The sequence below is a fragment of the Phacochoerus africanus genome, chromosome 7 (assembly GCF_016906955.1).
Source record: "Phacochoerus africanus isolate WHEZ1 chromosome 7, ROS_Pafr_v1, whole genome shotgun sequence".
NCBI classification, from domain to species: domain Eukaryota; kingdom Metazoa; phylum Chordata; class Mammalia; order Artiodactyla; family Suidae; genus Phacochoerus; species Phacochoerus africanus.
In genome coordinates, this window is record NC_062550.1 from 71,168,690 (window position 1) to 71,188,200 (window position 19,511).

Consider the following 19,511-nt stretch of genomic DNA (forward strand, 5'->3'; position numbering starts at 1 on the left):
AGGGACACAGTAGAGAGGTCCTGAAGGGGGGGCAGGTGCACCTGGGAGCCCCAGCCTGTTCCCACCCAGGCAGGGCCATCAGGCACCAAAAGGATTTTGCCAGCATTGTGCTCCTGGACCAGCGCTACGCCCGCCCACCCATCCTGGCAAAGCTGCCCGCCTGGATCCGGGACCGCGTGGAGGTCAAAGCCACCTTTGGCCCTGCCTTTGCAGCTCTGCGAAAGGTAGTCCTGTCTTTGTGTTCCCTGAGAAGCTCACCAACCCTCTTCCCTACCTCCTCCCACCCCAAGACCTGGTGTCTCCGTCTCTCCCCAGTTTCATCGTGAGAAGTGTGGCTCTTCCTGATAGCTGGCCGCACCACCGCCTGCTGGCCAGGCCCCTCCTTACCCACCTGCGTGAAGTGTCTGCGGAGCTCCTTCCTGAGGAGGAGAGCATGGTACCCTTGGATCAGTGGGCTGCCAGGATCCAGGAGTAGGTGGAAAAGCCAACAGAAACTGAGGCCGGTCCTGAAGCAGCAGTGGGCTCGGCCCTTCCTGGGCAGCTCCCCACACCATGCCTGGTCAGCCTTTGTGGGGCTGTGGGGGCTGCAGCACCTCTGCTCTTGCTCGTTTCTTGTCTCCACATTCTTAGAGGTGACAGGGAGCCAGCCCTTCCTACCTCTCCCTTTCTCACTAGAATGAGCTATTCTAGAGCTTCTACTCTTTCCTGGAAATAAGTGTTCCCCACTCTGCCCCCTGGTGTCCTGGGGCTCTCCTGCCCCTCTCAGCTTGCCTTGCCCCAGGTGGGCAGGAACTGCCTGCTTTGCCTCCCCCCTGCAGCACTGTCCTAACCTGCCCTCACCCCAGCAGCAGCTTCCAGGCACCTCCAGGCCCTCCGAGCCGGTGGCACCTCTCTGCCGCCTGAGCCGACTCCAAGACACCTCGTCCCCTGACATCAGCGAGTCTGCCCAGGGCCATTAGGCTCTCAGTGGGACTATTTTTAGAGACCCTGTGTCTGTCACTGAGACATTTCTTCCTGTGTGGAAGTCTCCTTCCGTCCGGCTGTACTGCTGACTGCACCTCCTCTCCTGCCCCCCCGCCTGAGACCAGGGGCAGCAGGACAGGCCCCGTTGGGAGGGACACCTGCATTCTGCAAACACAGAATAATTAGTTCCTTAATTAAAAGTGTACTGTTGGTTCGTGTTCAGTTGTTGCATCACACTTCTTTATTGATTCTTGTACTCTTTTTCCCTCAGAGTCTCTGTCCCGAGATGCCCCCCTCTCCCCACCAGGAGCCTGCTGGGCTCTTCTGCACATGGGCACAGCAGGGCGGGGGGGAGCCCCTAGGATTCCCAGTCGTCCTCGTCCTCCTCTCCTGGGGGCTGTGGGGGTGGCAGAGGTGGGATGGAGTCTGACATCCGGGCAAAGGCTCCTCCTGGCCCCTCGCTGGCCCCTGGCCCAGGTCCTTTTCCAGAGATACCTGGGAGGGCAAAGGTCAGGTCAGGGGTGAGGGGCTGGATGGGCACTGGGCCATCTTGGCCTTATAGACTTGAAGACAGAAAAAGACATAGCCTCAGCCGGGGCGGCCAGCGTCCTGCCTCCTACCTTTGCGCCTCATGGCCAGCTTGCTGAAGAGATCGGACATCAGGTCCCCGCCTTGGCTGGTGGCTCTCGCTGCAACGGGAAAGCCCCGGGGGGAGATGAAGGGACCAAGGCTGGGCTGAACCTGGTCCTGTGCAACCCCTTAGGACTCACTTTGTCTTCTGTGCTTTTAGCACACCCAGCCCAGTCCCTAAAAAGCCACCAAGTCACCATAGCTCACAACCAGCCCCTCCATGCCCACCAGGTCACCACGGCTGGTCGAGCTTTGGTCAGTGCTAATAAGAAAAGTGCACCTTGAAGCAGCACAGCCACAGTCCCTATGAGGCAGGCACAGATGAGTGGCCCCACGGGGAGGTGAGGAATCTGGCTCAGAGATGAAAGGCAATCGGCTTGGCATCACAGTGCAAACCTCAGAAGCAGAACTGGGACTCAAAGTCAGGACTGTGGACTCCCAGGGTGCTGCTGCTTTGGGCCCAGGTGTGACATTTATGTCAGTGCTGGGGAGTCACAGTTGACGTAATCCGGGGCCTCAAGAGGCTTGGAGAAGCAGGACTGAGCCAGGTCCCTGACCATTTCCTTGGACAACTGGCAGAGTGCAAGAAGTTTCCGGTACTTTGAGCCGGTCAAGGCTCTGGCCCCAACAGGCTTAAGAGGAAAATTCCACTAGGCAGGGTCCGAAACCAAAAGGAGCCCGAGCCCAGGCTGTTAGGGATGGCCACCGGGCTGCCTGCAATGCCCTGAGGACAGCAGGGCGGTGGGCAGAGAGCACCCCACTGGCGCCTGTGGGGTGAGTGCCCTGCAGTGGGTCTGACCCTACCTTGCTCCTGCTCCTTCTGCTTCTTCTTCTCCAGCTTGCGCTCCTTGACACTGCGGAGCTTGGCCTTGCCGATGCCCCCAGCCTGGCGGATGGACTCTAGCAGAGTGGCCCGGCCACTGGAGGGATCAACCACTTCCTTGGGCGCTCCCTGGATGGGGACTAGGGGTGGGAAGGGCACGGGGAAGAAAGGCTGCTCAGGCAGGGCCGCTGGGGGCCAGCCCAGCCTAAGGTTCTGCCATCCAGAGGCAACCGTGGGCCGTGGGCTACTCGGGACGGAGTAGCTGGTAAAGCGGCGCTCAGGGGGGAGACCGCGCAGGGCCTGGGTGCTGACCGCATCCGCCTGTGCGCATGCGCGGAGCCTGGCCCGTCCAGGCTGCACACGTGGACCCTGGTGATACGGATGCACTGAGGCTGAACTTGACTCACAAGCTAACAAAGGGTTTTTGTGCCACTTCTGGGTGGAGCTAGACCGGGAAATACAATTTTCTAGTAACCAACCCCCTTCTCTGGTTTAAGTGGGACTGCGACGCCCCACCCCTGCCCAGGGCCCGCTTGCCCAGGCTCCCTGTACCCTGGAGGTTAGAATTCCGGGGCTCCAGAGGCAAAGTTTGAAAGCGCTCTTTTATGAACCCAGTGGAACAAGATTTTGAAATTAGAACTATTCTGCAAATCTAGAATGTATGACCACTTAACCAACCTACAGAAAACCTGTCAGGGATCCAGAATTTAGAGATGCCCTCTCAGAAAGGCAACCCTCTCCCCACCCTGCACATCCTGGCACTGCTCTTACCTGAAGGAGACCCGCTACCGTTGTCATCCTCCCTGGCGGTCTGTCCTGGAGGAGCCGTGGGCGGGGGAGGGGGCGGGGGAGCACTGACCAGCACTGCCGGGGCTGGGGGGGGCGGCGGCGGTGGTGGGGGTGGGGGTGCCGTCAGCACCCCATCTTCTAGGTCTGGGACAGAGTGTCAAAAGGTGTGAGGAGCCTTGGCAAGAAAGTGGCCAAGCAGGGGGCTCCCACCCAAGTCCATTCCCAGCTCTCAGCTCACCTGGCTTGAAAGGCTCGGCCACCTCCGTGTGGAAGGTGGGCAGCTCTGGAATGGTGCCAGGGGCTGATGGGGCGATGCCGGGGCCTAGGTCTGCGCTGTACATGAGATCATCGGCCACACCCGGCAGGTCAGGCAGGTAGGATGGCACGTCGATCTCAGGCACTTGGCCCAGGTCGGGCACGTAGAAGTAGTTCTCTGGCATCTGTGGGACAGACGGGCTGTTGGGGGCTGTGGGGAAGGGGGCTGCAGTTTGGTCCTGGGCAGGGGCCTCACACATGCCCAGCCAGGCAGGGTAAGGGGCTCATCAGACCCCTGGCCTAGACGGCGCTGGCAGGGTGACGCCTCCGCCCCCCCGGCCGACCCAAGAAGCGTCGACTCTTCACCTGCTGCTCCAGCTGCTCTCTCTTGCTGATGGACAAAGGGGCATCGAACAGCTTCTCCTCCGTCTCTGCCCCCAGCATCACATGTGTCTTTGTGACAGCACCAGCCAGGGGATCCAGGAAGACGTACTTCTTGTACCTACAGAGGTGGGGTGGAAGGCACCTGTTCTCAGCCCATGGTCCTCATCACCTTTCTGGCTCCATCAAGACTGCAATGAGCTGGTACTGGCGTCTCCCAGGCCTTACAAGGCAAACCCAACTGGTCAGGGGCCTCCTGGCTCCCTGGCTTCCACCGCACCCGACATCAGTGCCCTCACTACTCCAGGCCAGCCTCTGCCCACCCCTCCGCAGCCCCCACCCCCGCCGTACAAGTTCTCGGTGGTGTTGAAGAGCAGTAAGGAGCTGACGGAGCTGATGTTGCTGGGTAGGCCCCCCAGCCCCTCCTCGGCCTCATCCTCAGGCTCCGGCTTGGTGCTCACACACACGGGGAAGTACTTCAGCTTCTCCTGGGGGGTGGGGGTGGGTTTCAGTGACCGGCCAAAGGGACCTCTGCCCACTGCAGTCAGAATCCTCTTGGGGGACAGAACCCTGTGATGGGCCTCAGTTCCTCCCCAACATCCAGGCACCCCCATAAAACCTGCAGGGCCCGCTCATCCAGGGGGCGGTGCTTGCTCTGGATCCTGTGGCGGGGGCGCCTCTGCAGGCCAGGGTCCTGGGCACCCATGAAGATGGAACCGTACTCCCGCAGGCGCTCTGGAGCTGGGTACTTGGCACTGGAGAACACCTGTGGACACGGGAAGCTGGACATTAGTTCTTTGGGGGGTCCAGGTTAGGCATGGGGGGACTCTGGGCAGGAGAAAGGCTTGAGGTGTAGCTGGAGTGCACTTAAGACCTGGCAACTCCGGAGGCCTAGGGAGGAGGTAGGGAGTGGGATTTCTGGGACTGCCCACCAGCCACTGGGGCTACCTTAATGGCCTTCTTGCTGCCCTTGATCTTCTCAATCTTGGCCTGGGCTAAGGAGACCCTCTCCCCAATGGCCTGCAGCTGACGCCGGCTGAGCTCCACTCGCTGGGAGATCCTGCCGTGGAAGAGATCGAAGGGGCTGGAGGCTGCTCCCCGAGGCCCAGGGCCTCTTGCGCCCCTCCAGCGGCTGACGGCCGGCCTGCGCAGCCAGGGGCTCGGGCAAGGACTCTTAAAGCCCAGCGACACCTGCTTCTCAGGGCCGGCTTGGAACTGCCCGGGGACCAGCACCATCCAAACTGAAGGCCCTGGGAAGGTTTTCTTCTATTGTATTAAGTTGCTTGGAGGCTGGGCAGGAATGGGCCACCACCCTAGCCCCATGCTGGCACCTGCATGTGCCATCTGAAGGGACGTGGCCCCTGCCTGCTGGAGTTTTCAGTCTCAGGAAGAGGTGAGCAGAGGCAGAACTGTCATGACTCACATGGAGGAAACCAGGGCTCTGTGAGGCAAGTGACAGGCAGGGCTGGGCCTTGATTCAAGTGCTAAGCCGTACACGCGGGACTGTCCCCCACACAATCACTGGCGCTGGGAAAATCAGGTCCTCACCGCCGGCTGCATGTTGAGGTCGGCTGCCCACGGGCTGCCCATGCCTCCTCTCCAAATCGGTGGGTTCCAGCAACATGGTGCCCTGCTGTTCCCTGAATAGCCGATGCAGTCTTGTCCTGAGGCCTCTGCCGTCCTCCCAGACACCCACACGGTGGTCCTTGACTTCACTGACCCCTCCTCACCAAAGCCTGGCCAAGCACGGAATCTAAAATTGCACCTGCCACTGTCCAGCTGACTCCACTGTCGCACAGAGCCACCACACACCTTGCTCTCTGGCCTGTGTGCCCCTAGGCTGGGGTCTGCTCTCTCTGTATTCCCAGCGCCTGGCAGCTGGCACCTGCAGGGCTCACTCTGCAGTTACTGAACTGCTAACACCCCACACCCCAAAGGTGAGCGCACACGAGTCTATGTTGCGCCCTGAGTTATTCAGCAACACACAGTCCTCCTCGTGCAGGGTCCCTCTGGCTCGCACTGCTGGGGTGCCCTCTGGCCGGGTGCTCCCCACCTCCAGGAACACCAGCCCTGCCCGTGGCCACCGCGTTCCATGTACAGAGCGGTCACAGCTCCTCAGGTACAGGGCAGGAGTGAGGACGCAACGGGGGAAGAGAAACGAGGCAGAGCTGAAGGCTCAGTTCCTGGGGAACGGCGGGAGGGCACCGCGGGTGGCAGGCAGGTGGCCCGCGGTCTCCGGGGTCAGAGACCACATGGCCAGTGAACTCCAAGATTTCCTTAAAGGTTTGAACAGTCAAGACTCTGGGTCGACCTTCTCAAACCACCCCGACCAACTGTATAAGGTTTTGGCTCCCAGCAAACCCACCAGATCAGCCAATTTCACAACCCAGAGGTCTCCACCCCCTGATGAAGTTTCCTTTATTACTCCTGGCTCCTCGTGTGTGGGGGCTCAGGGACACAGGGGCTTCAAGCAGGCACCCAAACCAGCTGTTTGCCTTGACAGGCTAGTCTGAGTGGGGCAGCAACACAGAAAGAGGAGAAGAGACAGAGTTTCCTTCCAGGAGAGATGCAGAACCAGAGAGCTGTACAAGCCCTGTGTTTCCAGTGGGGAAAACGGTCTCCCCCCCCCCCCGCCCCCCCCCGTGAATGGGTTCTTGAGCACAAACCGCTTCCTCCATGCCCGGCTCAGCCCCATGCTACCCAGTGCTGAAGCAACCTCATGGTTATGTAACTGCTCCCCCTGAAGTTGGCATGGGGGTGGGGTGGGGGGGCATCAGAACTGGAGATGGACAAAGCCGGCTCCAGGGCCTCCACCTGATTCCTCAAAAGCAACAGACATCGAGCTTAAGAGCCAACCCTGGGCAAATTTTGGGTATGGCTTATTAAATAGAGGGTCCTGAGGACTCAGAAATGGAAGAGGCAGATCCCCCGGGGCTAGCATTGTTCTAAATTCTTGTCTGACAGAGTTATTAGACTGGGGTCCCATGGGAAAACCTTGCACACAGTGCAGCTGGAGTCAGCAAGGATTCTGATGGCCTCTCACAAAATCCCATGGACAAGATGGGGCTGTGGGGGCTGGAGGGGCATATTTAGGAAAATCAGAGCCAGATGAACAACAGCACCCAAAGATGCCGTGGAAGAGTGGACTGATCTCAGCCTGGCACGAAGGTCCTGGCAGGCCCTGTACAGCTCGCTGATGCTGGGGTATCCAACAGTGAGGGCCAAAAATCATCAGCACGATGGAATCAAGGCTCACGTGGGGAGTTCCCGCCGTGGTGCAGCAGTTTATGAATCCGACCAGCATCCATGAGGATGCTGGTTCGAGCCCTGGCCTCGCTCAGTGGATTAGGGATCTGGCGTTACCATGAGCTGTAGTGTAGGCCACAGACACGGCTCAGATCCAGCACTGCTGTGGCTGTGGTGTAGGCTGGCAGCTGTAGCTCTGCTGATTTGACCCCTAGCCTGGGAACATCCATATGCTGTGGGTGCGGCCCTAAAAAGCGGAAAAAAAAAAAAAAAAAAAAGACTCACACGATCTTGAAAGGTCAGGAGGACAGAAAACACAAAACTGATAAGGAATGAATGTGAAGCCCAGCATTCAGGTTTAAAAAGTCAAGTGCGGAGTTCCCATCATGGCGCAGTGGTTAACGAATCCGACTAGGAACCATGAGGTTGCGGGTTCGGTCCCTGCCCTTGCTCAGCGGGTTAACGATCCAGCGTTGCTGTGAGCTGTGGTGTAGGTTGCAGACACGGCTCAGATCCAGCGTTGCTATGGCTCTGGTGTAGGCCGGTGGCTACAGCTCCAATTCAACCCCTAGCCTGGGAACCTCCATATGCCGTGGGAGCGGCCCAAAGAAATAGGAAAAAGACCAAAAAAAAAAAAAAAAAAGTCAAGTGCGCAAACACAGAGGATGGAGGGTTAGCGGCAGCTCAGGGGAAAAAAGAGCCAGAGGCTTCGGTTACCTGTAAGCTCCGTCTGAGCTAAAAGCATGTAAAGCAGCTTGGAGAGGCAATGAAATCTCAGAGCACAGCGCTGCCTGTCCCTCTCTCACCTTCTTCCAATAACAGGGACTGTCCACGCTCTTGCAGGTGCTACAGACACAGAGCTCCGGATTAAGGAGCTCATCTATGCCAGACACCACCTCAGCCACGGCTGTGCCCACGTTTTAAGAGGACTCTGAATTCCCTTCTGGGCTGTCTGATCCCCACTGCATTTCTGGGATTCAGCACCTGGGACAGTGCCTGATATGAACAGACACTGGCTGGATAAAAAGTGACAAGTTAATGAACGTCCAGAGGAGGGTGGCGAGAACCATGGTGAGTGAGAAACTCCCATCAGACAAGATAATTGGAGGATGTTCTCACTGAAGATGAGGTGACTTCGAGAATATGCTAATTCCCTTCAAATATCAAGAAGATCACAAGTGCTGTCAGGTGGAAAAGTGATTACTCTGTCACCCCAGAGAGGGAGCTGTGTTAGAGCCAGTGGGAGGAGTTACAGGAGGCAGGACTCAGTTCTGCATAAGAATTTTTTTTTTTGTCTTTTGTCTTTTGTTGTTGTTGTTGCTATTTCTTGGGCCGCTCCCGCGGCATATGGAGGTTCCCAGGCTAGGGGTTGAATCAGAGCTGTAGCCACCGGCCCAAGCCAGAGCCACAGCAACTCGGGATCCGAGCCGTGTCTGCAACCTACACCACAGCTCATGGCAACGCCGGATCGTTAACCCACTGAGCAAGGGCAGGGACCGAACTCGCAACCTCATGGTTCCTAGTCGGATTCGTTAACCACTGCGCCACGACGGGAACTCCAGAATTTTCTAGTAAATAGATGCACCGCTGTGCAAAGCAACCAGATTCCAGCTGGATGCCCCGCCAGGGGTGCTCCAGGGGAGATTGCTGTGTGGGACAGGCGAACGCAAGACATGATTTCCAGAGCTCTTTTCTTACCCAAGAGTCTGTAAGGCTAAGTAATGGCCTGCTTGTTGACAAAGTCCCCAAGTCGCCTAATCTCAGACCAAGGATGAGAAAGAGGTTTCACTTTGTGTGTCATTACTAAGACTGGCAGTGATGGTTTAGAGGGTGGTTTAGGAAGGCGTGCTGGGCCGGGTTGGGGCTGGGACCAAGAGCCATGACTGATTTGCAAAGTCCACCACGAGGTGGGGATGGTGGCAAGGGGGCGTGGTGTTTGCTGTTCCTGATCTAGACCCCCTGGCTTGGAGGCTGGCTTCAAGGCAGTTCAGTTTCCAGGCTCATCACTGGCGTCACGTCTGTACCACCTGTCACTGGGACACCGGCATGGAGGGACCTGGCTCAGTCAGTCTGCTCAGAGCTGGGACAGAGGAGCATCAGCACACACCTGCCTCCATCAGGGAGGTAAATAACTACAATGTCCCACAGGCCTGGGGACAGTGGCAGTGTGGCCTTGGGCAAGTCACTTAACTAGACTACATCTTATCTTCTTCAGCCAAAAATAAGAATAGTAACTTCTACCCTGCGGGATTGCTGTAAAGGTCAAAATGAGTGACTATGTCTCATGACCTGTGTGTCGACACATCTCAAGAACCTGGTCAACACTTGCCTTTACCACCCAGACTGGGAGGGTGAGGGGCTCCAGGCAGTGCTAAGCAGACAGAGAAGAAAGTTCCAAAGGAAAGAGACTCTGCAAGGAAGCACCACGGAGGGGGGAGTGCAGAGGGCTCCTGGCTGGGGCCTGGAATGTGAGGCCGCCAAGGTCAAGGAGGGGCCTAGGGGACACACTCCCCCTGGCAAGGGAGGGGGAGGATGGCCAGGGCAGCGCCTGGGTCCCTGTCCAAGGCTGACCCCCATTACCTCTGGGAAGATGTCTGATGATGCCAGGTAGGCTCATGGACCCTGCGGGACTGCCCCGACTCCAAGCATCAGGCCCACCAGCCGCTGGGGTGTGGGGGAGGGACCCCCCTCCCTCCTCCCTCCCCCGCCCTAACGGCTGCCTCTCTGCCCTCAGCCCAACCTGAACCGCTCTTGCTCCCCTGTTATCCTCTTCACTCCTGGGGTAATTAAGAATGATCTGCTAATTATGCAGGCAGCTGATTGAGGTCCCCTAACCTCAGAGGCACCAGGTGCCAATCAGCAGGGAGAAGGGGGGAGAAGGGGGAGAAGGGAGGAAGGGCCGATGGGGAGAAAGAGTGGGGAGGAGGAGGAAAGGAAGAAGGGAGGAAGGGAAAGGCTTTGTCGAGGCGGAGTGGTCCGGCGGGGGCTGCCGAGAAGGGCAAGTGACAGCAGCCCCGTCCTCTGCCCGCTCCTCCTGCAGCCCCCCTGCCCATCGTCTAAGTCGTGTGGGCAGATCTCCTGGACTGGCCCTTCCCAGGGGGACACAGCCGGTGAGGGCAGGAGCTCTAAGCAGGAGGAAGGGCCAGGGAGGGGCTGCGGGGAGCGGCTCCAGGCGCCTGCAAGGTGCCCGTCACTCTCTCGGGCTCTGCAGGCTGCGCTGCGGCAGGGCAGGAGGAAGGAAGCGCTCAGAATGCTAATCGCCCAGGAGCTCACCTGCTGCAGAACCGGGCAGAGGCTAAGGGGGGCGAGGGGCCAGGCCTGGGGCAGGGGAGGTGGCGACAGAGAGTGTCTCCCCTCTGCCGGTGGCAGAGCACGTTCAAGGGGAGGGATTCCAAGCTGGGGTCACGTCCCCACCACAGAAGCCCATAACAACAGAAAAACGCCGAGCCTGAGCTGTGGACGGCTGCAGGAGGGGGGCACACCCTGCTCCTCCCTTCCCTTCATCCTCATTCCCAATCTGTCACCATGCCCTGTCATTACTCCCTTTGAAATGTCCCTTATCTGCCCTCCCTGCTGCAGCTCCCTAGGCCGAAGCCTCTTCCCCTCAGCACCGCTCCCCTCCTCGACGGCTCCCTGATGAACCTTCCCCAAACTCTTCTGTCCCAGCACCTCCCGCTCAGGAACCCATCAAGGATCTCGAAACCCCGGGTTCAAGCTCAAGGCAATGTCCAGCTGGGAGAAGCTCCATGGGCCCTACTCCCCTCCCCCACGTCCTCCAGCCCACTCCGTCCTCCCAAGGGCAGAGACACACACAGGGAGGGCTGACTTTCACCCCATCCTGCAGTGAAGGAGCTGCCCGAGAAGGGCAGGCGTACCCTGTGCTGGCAGGACTCAGGCCCCACAGCCCAGGTGGGCCACCCTCCAGTCAGGCCTCAGGCCCTTGGCACCCATTCCTAGGCCCCAGGGGAGGGCTGTGGGCCAGCGTTCCTCACCCCCAATCAGAACCTGTGCTGCGTGTGGCCCTGTTGGTGCCCGTCCGTCAGGAGGTCTCCCCTGACCGGGGAGCAGGCTGGTGCTCTTCCTCTCCAGCATCTGCCTCCTCCTCATTCAAGTAATAGCCCGTTTCCTTTGGGGACACCACTAAGGGGTGCCTGTAGGGCCTCCCACAGGCTCAGCCCCGCACTTCAAATGAGGCTAAACCCAGGGCCAAAGGGCAACCTTGGCAGGTGACCAAGGTCTGAGCCAGCAGTGTGTCACCCAGCGCCCCCTGGCTCCAGGCCAGTGGGAGGGCGGGACTTCCGAGGAGACGCCGCTGAGGAGGGAAGCACTTCTTCCTGTTGGACCTGGACCTGGGCCTGAGCACGAGCTCTGGGCCTCCTGGTTACCTTGCAAGAGAAAGGCCTGTCTGGAGAAGGGACCAACCCAGAGCAGCAAGCAGGGACAGGATGAAAGCAAAACCAGGTCCTGACGACGTCATGTAGCCTGCAGCTCCAGAGCCTATGAGATGGGTGGTTACTTTTGCTTAAATAGGTTTAGGGCTTCTGACTAATAAATATGCTGCCAGTTCTTCCTCACTTCTCTCTCCTCTAGATCCCTTGGAGCCCACGCAGTTCATGCTGTGTGATTCCCAATCAGCCCAGACTGCCGCTTTCCCAACCTAGGCCATGGCGTACCTGAGGACAGGAACCAGGCACTACACACCAGGAGGACCCCTTGGCCTGAATGCTGGGCACGTTGTGGGGGGATCAATGGGCCGTGGGAGAGGGGGGAAGCCGGCTGTGAGAGGAGCCTGCTACATCCCTGGGCGAGGCCTCACCCATGTTCAACTTACTTGCCACTCCCACCTGGGAGATGGCCTTCCTGCCCTCTGCTCGCCACACCCAGGGGCAGGGGGGACATGAAAATGTCTATAGGTGCCAAACACCAGGAAGGGAACGGAAAGCGTGCTACATGGCCGATGCTCCCCCTACCAAAAGGGAGGCAGACAGACATGGAGCGAGTCTTCATTCTGGTGAGGAAACACAGATGTTTCTTTTTCTCTCTCTCTCTCTTTTTTTTTTTTTGATCTTTTGTCTTTTTAGGGCCACACCCGCGGCATATGGAGATTCCCAGGCTAGGGGCTGAATCAGAGCTGTAGCTGCTGGCCTACACCACAGCAGCGCAGGATCCCAGCTGCGTCTGTGACCTACACCACAGCTCAGAGCAATGTCGGATCCTGTGCGAGGCCAGGGATTGAACCCTCATCCTCATGGATAATAGTCGGGTTCATTAACCACTGTGTCACTACAGGAACCCCAAGGAGACACAAACACGTCTGATGGATTGTTTCTGGCAGGGGGCGGCCATAATCTGGGACTAATGGCTCTTCAAGGCCTGTGTCCTCTTGCCTCGTGTTCCCTGGGCATAATTAGCACAAAAATGAGCACAAAGCGGGCATCTAACACTTTCTGTTACCGATGATCGCAGGTTAAGGGAGGCCGGCACAGGCAGCACGTGAGCAGAGATGACATCACCGGACGATAAGACGGAACATCACTGAACGCCTATTACAGACCCGGCACCTCAACTCCTTCCTTCGCATGTTTCAACTCATTTAACCTTAACAACAGTCCTCAGGGGAAGGTACCACCATTATCGCCACTTCATCGACGGGAACCCTGAGGCTTAGACAGGTAAGCAACTTGCCCAAGGTTGCAGAGCAAGCAAATGGGGAAGCCAGACTGGAGCCCAGGAAGCCTGCTCCAGAGTCAACCCCCTTAACCACGGCTGGCACCGCCCTGTCACAGTTACATCCTGATGGGCCTGGGGCACAGGGGCATCAGCGGGCAGCTCAGAGGCAGAGGAGGCAAGAGCATGGATGTCTGGTCTGTGTCCAACTGGAGACAACGATCCCATTTCCTGTCCCCCCCCCCCCCGCCCCCCGGTGGAGTTCCAGCGGGTGGAGGAGGAGACGGTGCTGCAGCGATGGAGGTTCCTGGTCTGGGGTCCAAGCAGGGGAGGCTGCGGGAGACCTGGCCAGGAGAGGGACTGACTCAGGCAATCAAACACTCCAGCCTGGGGGAGGCATGATGTGGGTGCCCGGGAAGCAGAAGGTCTAAGCCCATCTCAGCTCATGGTCAGAGAAAGGTAAGGACCCACATACACAACAAACCGGAGACTTTTGCAAGCAGCAGCAAACACCATGCACTCAGGTTCAACAAACATTGGGGGAAAAACCACAATAGCCTGAGGGCTGTGCTAGATCAGCACGGGCGGAACAAACAGCCACCGCACCCTGCACGAAATCGTTGCTGACCTCTGAGGCCACCTCGCCAGCCTCATGAAGTCTCGTGCTCCAGCCACCCTGGCTTCCACTCAGGCCCCCACCTCGGAGCTGGAACGCATGCCCTTCTTCCTTTCTGGAATGTTCTTCCTCCCATCCTACCCACTCATGATGACTCCCACTCACCGTTCAGGTTTTGCCGTAAATGTTTTTCCTCACAGATGCCTGACCTGACCGGGCAGATCGCGTCGGGCCTCCTGTCAGCACAGAGACAGTGGTAATTCTAGAGCCCTTCAGCCCCAGGCCCCAGGGTGACCCCTGGCTCTGCCACTCAGGTAAGTCTCCTGGCCTTTCTGATTCAGTTTCCTTATCTACGACAAATGGAAACAACCACAGGCCCTCTTCCCAAAACTGCTGGGAAGGCTGGATGAGTGGCACATGGTTAATGTCCTGCAAATATTAGTTGCTGTAAAAATAGCAAAAGTAAGTCTTATCACAACTACAATTAACTCATCCGCAATGGATCCAGGAGAGCCTGTCTCTGCTGCTGGAGTGTATCTTCCAGTCAGGCAGGGAGGCTGCCTTATTCGTTGCTGTAACTGAAGAGAGTAGCACACCCAAAGCAATAGAAATAAAAACAAAGATAAACCAATGGGACCTAATCAAACTGACAAGCTTGTGCACAGCAAAGGAAACCATAAAAAAACCAAAAAGACCACCTACGGAATGGGAGAAAATAGTCTCAAACAAGGCAACAGACAAGGGCTTAATCTCCAAAATACACAAACAACCCATACAACTCAACGGCAAAAAACAAACAACCCAATTGAAAAAAGGGCGGAAGACCTAAATAGACATTTCTCCAAAGACATATGGATGGCCAACAGGCACATGAAAAAAGGCTCAACATCACTAATTAGTAGAGAAATGCAAATCAAAACTACACTGAGGTCCCACCTCACACCTGTCAGAATGGCCATCATTAACAAGCCCACAAATAACAAATGCTGGAGGGGGTGTGGAGAAAAGGGAACCCTCCTACACAGTTGGTGGGAATGTCAGTTGGTACAACCACCATGGAAAACAGTATGTTCAGGAAACTAAACACAGAACTACCATATGATCCAGCAATCCCACTCCTGGGCATATATGCAGACAAAGCTTTCACTGAAAAAGATACATGCACCCCTATGTTCACTGCAGCACTATTCACAATAGCCAAGACATGAAATCAACCTAAATGTCTAATGACAGATGAAGGGGTTAAGAAGTGGCACATACACACAATGGAACACTACTCAGCCATAAAAAAGAACAAAATAATGCCATTTGCAGCAACATGGATGGAACTAGAGTCTCATACTAAGTGAAGTAAGTCAGAAGGAGAAAGACAAATACCATATCACTTATATCTGGAATCTAATACACAGCACAATTGAACCTACCTAAAGAAAAGAAACAAACTCATGGACATGGAGAACAGACCTGTGGTTGCAGAGAGGGAAAGAGAGCAACCGGGAGGGACTGACTGGGAGTCTGGGGTTAGTAGATGCAAACGACTGCATTTGGAGTGAATAAGCAATGAGATTTTGCTGTATAGCACAGGGAACTATATCTAGTCACTTGTGATGGTACATGATGGAGAATAATGTGAAAAAAAGAATGTATATATATGTATAACTGGGTCACTTTGCTGTACAGCAGAAATTGATAGAACATTGTAAATCAAGTATAATAAAAATTTTTTAAAAATACAAAGTTAAGTCAAAAAAAGAGAGAGTAGCACACAAGAGGTGTTGGAGAAACTTTTGCTGACTGTAGGGATAAGTGAAGGAACGGAGCCCCCCAGTGGGAGGAAGAGCCTGAGGTGGGAGACCTGTGGATCCCCAGGGAACCCACAGGTTCTTCAGGACAGTATATAGTGAGCTCTTAGGACAAAAAGTTCTAAGCTAGGCACCCAGCTGGGCCCCTTGGACGCATGGAGGCCAGCTGGGTCCCCCTCGGAACTAAGAATCACCAAAAGGGGCGCATTCCTGGGACTGGAGGCATGACGGCCCAGCGTGGGGGCAGCCCTGGTCAGGTAAGGGTGGTAGCAGCACTCACCTGCTAAAGATGTCTCCGGAGACCTTCTGGAGGTACTGGAGGGCATCTGCCACCTGCTGGATGGCCTCCTCTCGCCGCAGGTCTGGCTGTATGAGGGGGACTGTGTAGGTCTGACCGGCCAATGAATGCTGGGTCCCCGTGGGGGTCATGGTGCCTGGGGGTGGAAACCGAGCATTAGGACTGCCCCACATTCACCCCCATCCGCCCACCACAGAGCAAGGTGCCAGGGGAAGAGCACACAGCCCCCCACCCAACGGTCTGCACAGGTTCAGTCTGGTGAGAGGCTGAGAGCTCAGGGGAGCAGGTGTTCTGTTGGGTGAATGAGGGGGTGAAACTGGTCAAGACCGGAGACTGATGAGAGGCACTCAGAGGTGTGACACTGAGGGGCTGCCAGGAGGTGCTTGGTACCTGGCTAGGTACCCTTCCCTCCCTCCTCTCCCTTCAACCTCCCAGGCCTGGATGAACAAAAAAGTAACCCTGGCTGCAGAGAGAAGAGAGCGATGGATTTGGGGTGGGGGGCGGGGGGGACTGTTTCCTAACTTCCTGCATCAACTGTCAGATGCTCCCCGGGTCTGGAAGAGCACAGAAAACCTGGACTCCTGGGTTCTTCTCACTCTGGCCCGAGAACCTGCTCCTGAGATAGGACAGGCAGTGGCTGGAGAATCCAGGCATGGGGATGTCGGGGCTCTGCTCTCCCAGGCCAGAGCTAAGGGGGGCCAGGAGGAAGGAGGGGCAGGTGGGGGCGGGGGACAGGAAGGAAAAACATTCCTTCCAACTGCAAGAAGAGGGCAGAGTCAGTCTATTTATACCGGGTTTAATTAACTCCGCTCCCTGGTGCCACCAAAGCAGCAATCACACTGCAGCCGGCACTGATTTGATTGGCAAGAGAGGAAACCGGCAGAATATTAAGGCACCAAACCCCTATAAATAGGCCTAATCACAGCCCCTCAGTAGAAGACTGGGAGGAAGACATTAATCAGGCCTGGCACTCTGCCCCAGACCCCTTCTAGGTGCCATGTTGGGGCCCCTGGTTGCAACAGAGGTGTGGGTGGGGCTGGGTAAGTGTGGCAGGGAGAGTTTAGGAGACTTCATTTGAGCTTCAAGTGCTGTGGGGCATGAGGTAAGCTGCTTGCCTTCTCTGACTAATTCTTTCCGTTTCTCATCCTACAGACTGAGAACAGCACTGCCCTCTGAGAAGTGGATATTTCAAAGTCTCCCACCAACACCCTCAGCAAGCGAGAGCTTCCTCCTTTGCTCCCTCTGTTGGCGTCCCCCACCCTTCCTTCTACCCAGCTTCTCTCCTACTCTTCCCAGGCCAGCACTTTCCCTGATCTGAGATGGTTTTCCTCCAGCAGTTAGCTCCTCAGCTCCCCAGACCTGAACCTGCTAGAAGCCTCATCAGGGCCCAGGCAGGGGTAACTCCTTATCAATGACCAAAGTGGAACCAGCTGATCCCAAACTGTCTGAGGATCCTAACCCTCTGGGAACCCTCTGGGAACTCACACTCCTTTAAAAAATCCCCACCCCACCCCCTTGCATTTATACTGATTCACATCTTACAGATGGGGAAACTGAGGTACAGAGCTTAACATAGTTTCCCCATCTGTAAGACAGAGTAAAAGGCAGAAGGTACTTTCTCTGCACATCTTGACACACATTCCTCATGGTTAGTCACCACACCCCGTGTGTGTACACACACACACACACACAAACACACTCATGGTGGTAGCACAAATCTCCTACCCAAAGAAGCAGCAGGTCTGCTAAGAAACCGAGTACAAGTAATTAGTTGTTCATTCATTCTGTCTGCTAACAAGTGCTGATCAGCTATTAGGTGCCAGCCAAGATCACAACAAAGATGAACAAAGATGATTAGGATGCCATACTAGCTGTGAAGACAGCCTGGAAAACAATTAAACAGCAGGTGATAAGTGCTCTAATCCAGCACTAGGGAACACTGAGGAATAAATCTCTCCTGGGGTCAGAGGAGTCAGGAAAAGCTCTCAGCAGAAGCTGTACCCTCCCGACCAGGCCCAGGGAGAGCACCCCAGGTGGAAAGGACTGTTCAACAAAGATGCGCAGGGGAAGGGCAAGTGGTTTGGGCAGTGAGGGTGAAACCATCCTTGGGCAAGTAGCAGGAAAAGAAAGAGAGGCCAGACTGTGAAAAACACTGAGTACCACAGCAAGGAGTCTGGACTTGAGCCTGCAGACCAAGAATGAAATCCTTAGATACCGTCATCCGATACAGCAGCCACTAGCTCCATGGGCTAGTCAGCACTTGAAATGGGCTAGTCAGAACCAAGATGTAGTTTAAGTGTAAAATATACACTGAATTTCAGGCTTAGTAGCAAAAAAAAAAAAAAAAAAGAAAAAAAATCTCATTAAAATTTAAATATTGATTATCTGCTGAAATGACATTTTAAATATAGTGGGCTAAATGTAATGTATTACTTAATTTCACCATTTCCTTTTAAAGTCACATATGCGACTCATACCTTAGGGAATCTGGTGGCTCCCTAAAAACTAAGACCTATGGCTTCTCCCAGGGAAGTGAACATACAGTATACCCCTGTCTCACAATGCTGTTTATAACTGTGGAAGTGCTCAGGACCCCTCCCTGACACCTGGCTTGGCTGCAGGCAATCGGGACCCAAGCAGGTGTGGAGTCAACCAGGGGCCCGGAGCGCTGGCCGCAAAGAGAGGGTCTAAGCATCCAGTGCAGAGAGCCGGGGTGGAGGTGGGCAGGCCCGAAGGACCGGGCCAGGACCCAGGAAGTGTACGCTGGAGCCGGATCCTTCCTGAGAACCGACAGGGGATCCCCGGGAAGCGCGGGCGGGCGGAGGATTGGCCCCCAGGGCCCGGGTGCGGAGGGCACGGACCCGCCTACGGAGGCCCAGGCCGGCCCCTCCGGGCGGGCAACCAGCCAGCGGCCGAGGCGGAAGTCACCGGGCCCGGGCTCGCCGTTCAGCTCGCGGCTCGACCTGAGCCTCCCAGAGCCGCTCCTGCTCCTGCCTCCTCGGGTCCCCTCCGCGTCCCGTCCCCGCCCCCGCCCAGCGCGCCCCGGCCAGGCCCGTGCCCTCACCTGCGCACCGCCCGCCGGGCCCCGGCGCCTCCCGCTCCGCCTCCCCGACGCTCCCGGCCCAGAGTTCTGGCCCCGCCTAGAGACGCCAGTTCCGCCCGCTTCGCGCCGCCGCTCTTGGCCTGGAGCCACCAGCCGGCGCCTGGCTCCCTAAGGCCAGACACTCCGCCCGCCCAGCAGCTCCGCCTGACTGCCCGCCGGGTGCGACCCCCGCGCAGCCCTGCCCCTGCGCAGCCCCGCCCCGCCCCGCGCGGCCCCGCCCCCGCTCTGCCCCCGCCCCCTTTCCTGGGCGACCCGCTTGACTGACTCGTTCAGCCCAGATTTTCAGGTCTTGGCCTCCGCGGGCGGAGCTCCCGCCCAGAGCCCGCCCAGTTCCAGCCCTCGTGTATAAACTACAAGCAGGCCGCAGGAAGACAAATGGGGTACACTTATGTGTGTACTTATGCGAGGTGCCCTGAACCATCAGATCCGAACAGAACCAGAACGATGGGGAGAGTTATTGTTTAACGGATAGAGTTGGTGACAGTCTCTCCTTGACCACACTTTAATCAGACTCTTCCGAGTCCTCTTCTCAACTAGACCTGCCCTTGAGTCGCCCAGTTTTGTGAGACTCCTGTTACTCACTTTAGCCAGAGTCACCCCCCTCAACAGCCTCTCTAGCAGACCAACCTGGTGTCTGACCAAATTCCCTACGCCCCCACCGCTGTCCCTAGGTGATGTCCCATCCCTGACCTGCCCGCTTGCAGCAAGAATCCTAGCTAAGAATTACCCTACCCTCTTAATAATCCCCCCCACCTCCTTGGCTAGAAGTTTCCACTTGTCCATGCTGTATTTGGACTTGACCCCGATTCTATACTGACCTTTCCCCCCCCTGTTGCAAAGTCCTGAGTAAAATCTGCTTTTACTGCTTTATTACTGTGAGACTCTGGTTTTCTTTAACATGTCAGTTTGGGATGATGAAAAAATTCTGGAGATTGGTA

General features: G+C 56.6%; 3 protein-coding genes across 4 annotated transcripts in view; 2 read left to right on the top strand and 1 right to left on the bottom strand.

The window, feature by feature from the left end:
• The window catches only part of DDX11 (DEAD/H-box helicase 11), a 32,744-nt gene extending 31,559 nt beyond the window's left edge, over positions 1-1,185 (top strand). The window contains 2 exon segments of the mRNA XM_047787836.1: positions 70-224; positions 316-1,185. Of these exon segments, the coding sequence (XP_047643792.1) occupies positions 70-224; positions 316-345 (185 nt within the window). The 3' untranslated portion in view covers positions 346-1,185.
• WASHC1 (WASH complex subunit 1) lies at positions 1,182-18,673 on the bottom strand. Of its 2 annotated transcripts, none has more exons than XM_047787837.1 (11): positions 18,535-18,673; positions 15,453-15,606; positions 4,790-4,901; positions 4,461-4,607; positions 4,193-4,329; positions 3,827-3,962; positions 3,444-3,645; positions 3,188-3,349; positions 2,398-2,556; positions 1,584-1,652; positions 1,182-1,458 (listed from the first exon to the last, which is right to left on the bottom strand). In XM_047787837.1, the coding sequence occupies exons 2-11, from the start codon at positions 15,599-15,601 to the stop codon at positions 1,322-1,324; spliced, it is 1,410 nt and encodes a 469-aa protein (XP_047643793.1). In that variant the 5' UTR covers positions 15,602-15,606; positions 18,535-18,673; the 3' UTR covers positions 1,182-1,321. The 2 variants fall into 2 exon arrangements, with proteins under 2 accessions (XP_047643793.1, XP_047643794.1); XM_047787838.1 differs by lacking the exon at positions 18,535-18,673 and adding an exon at positions 17,631-17,677.
• Positions 16,468-19,262, top strand: LOC125130428 (formin-like protein 3). Its single transcript, XM_047785770.1, has 3 exons — positions 16,468-16,510; positions 18,092-18,732; positions 19,245-19,262. The coding sequence occupies exons 1-3, from the start codon at positions 16,468-16,470 to the stop codon at positions 19,260-19,262; spliced, it is 702 nt and encodes a 233-aa protein (XP_047641726.1).
• The last annotated feature ends 249 nt before the right edge of the window (positions 19,263-19,511 follow it).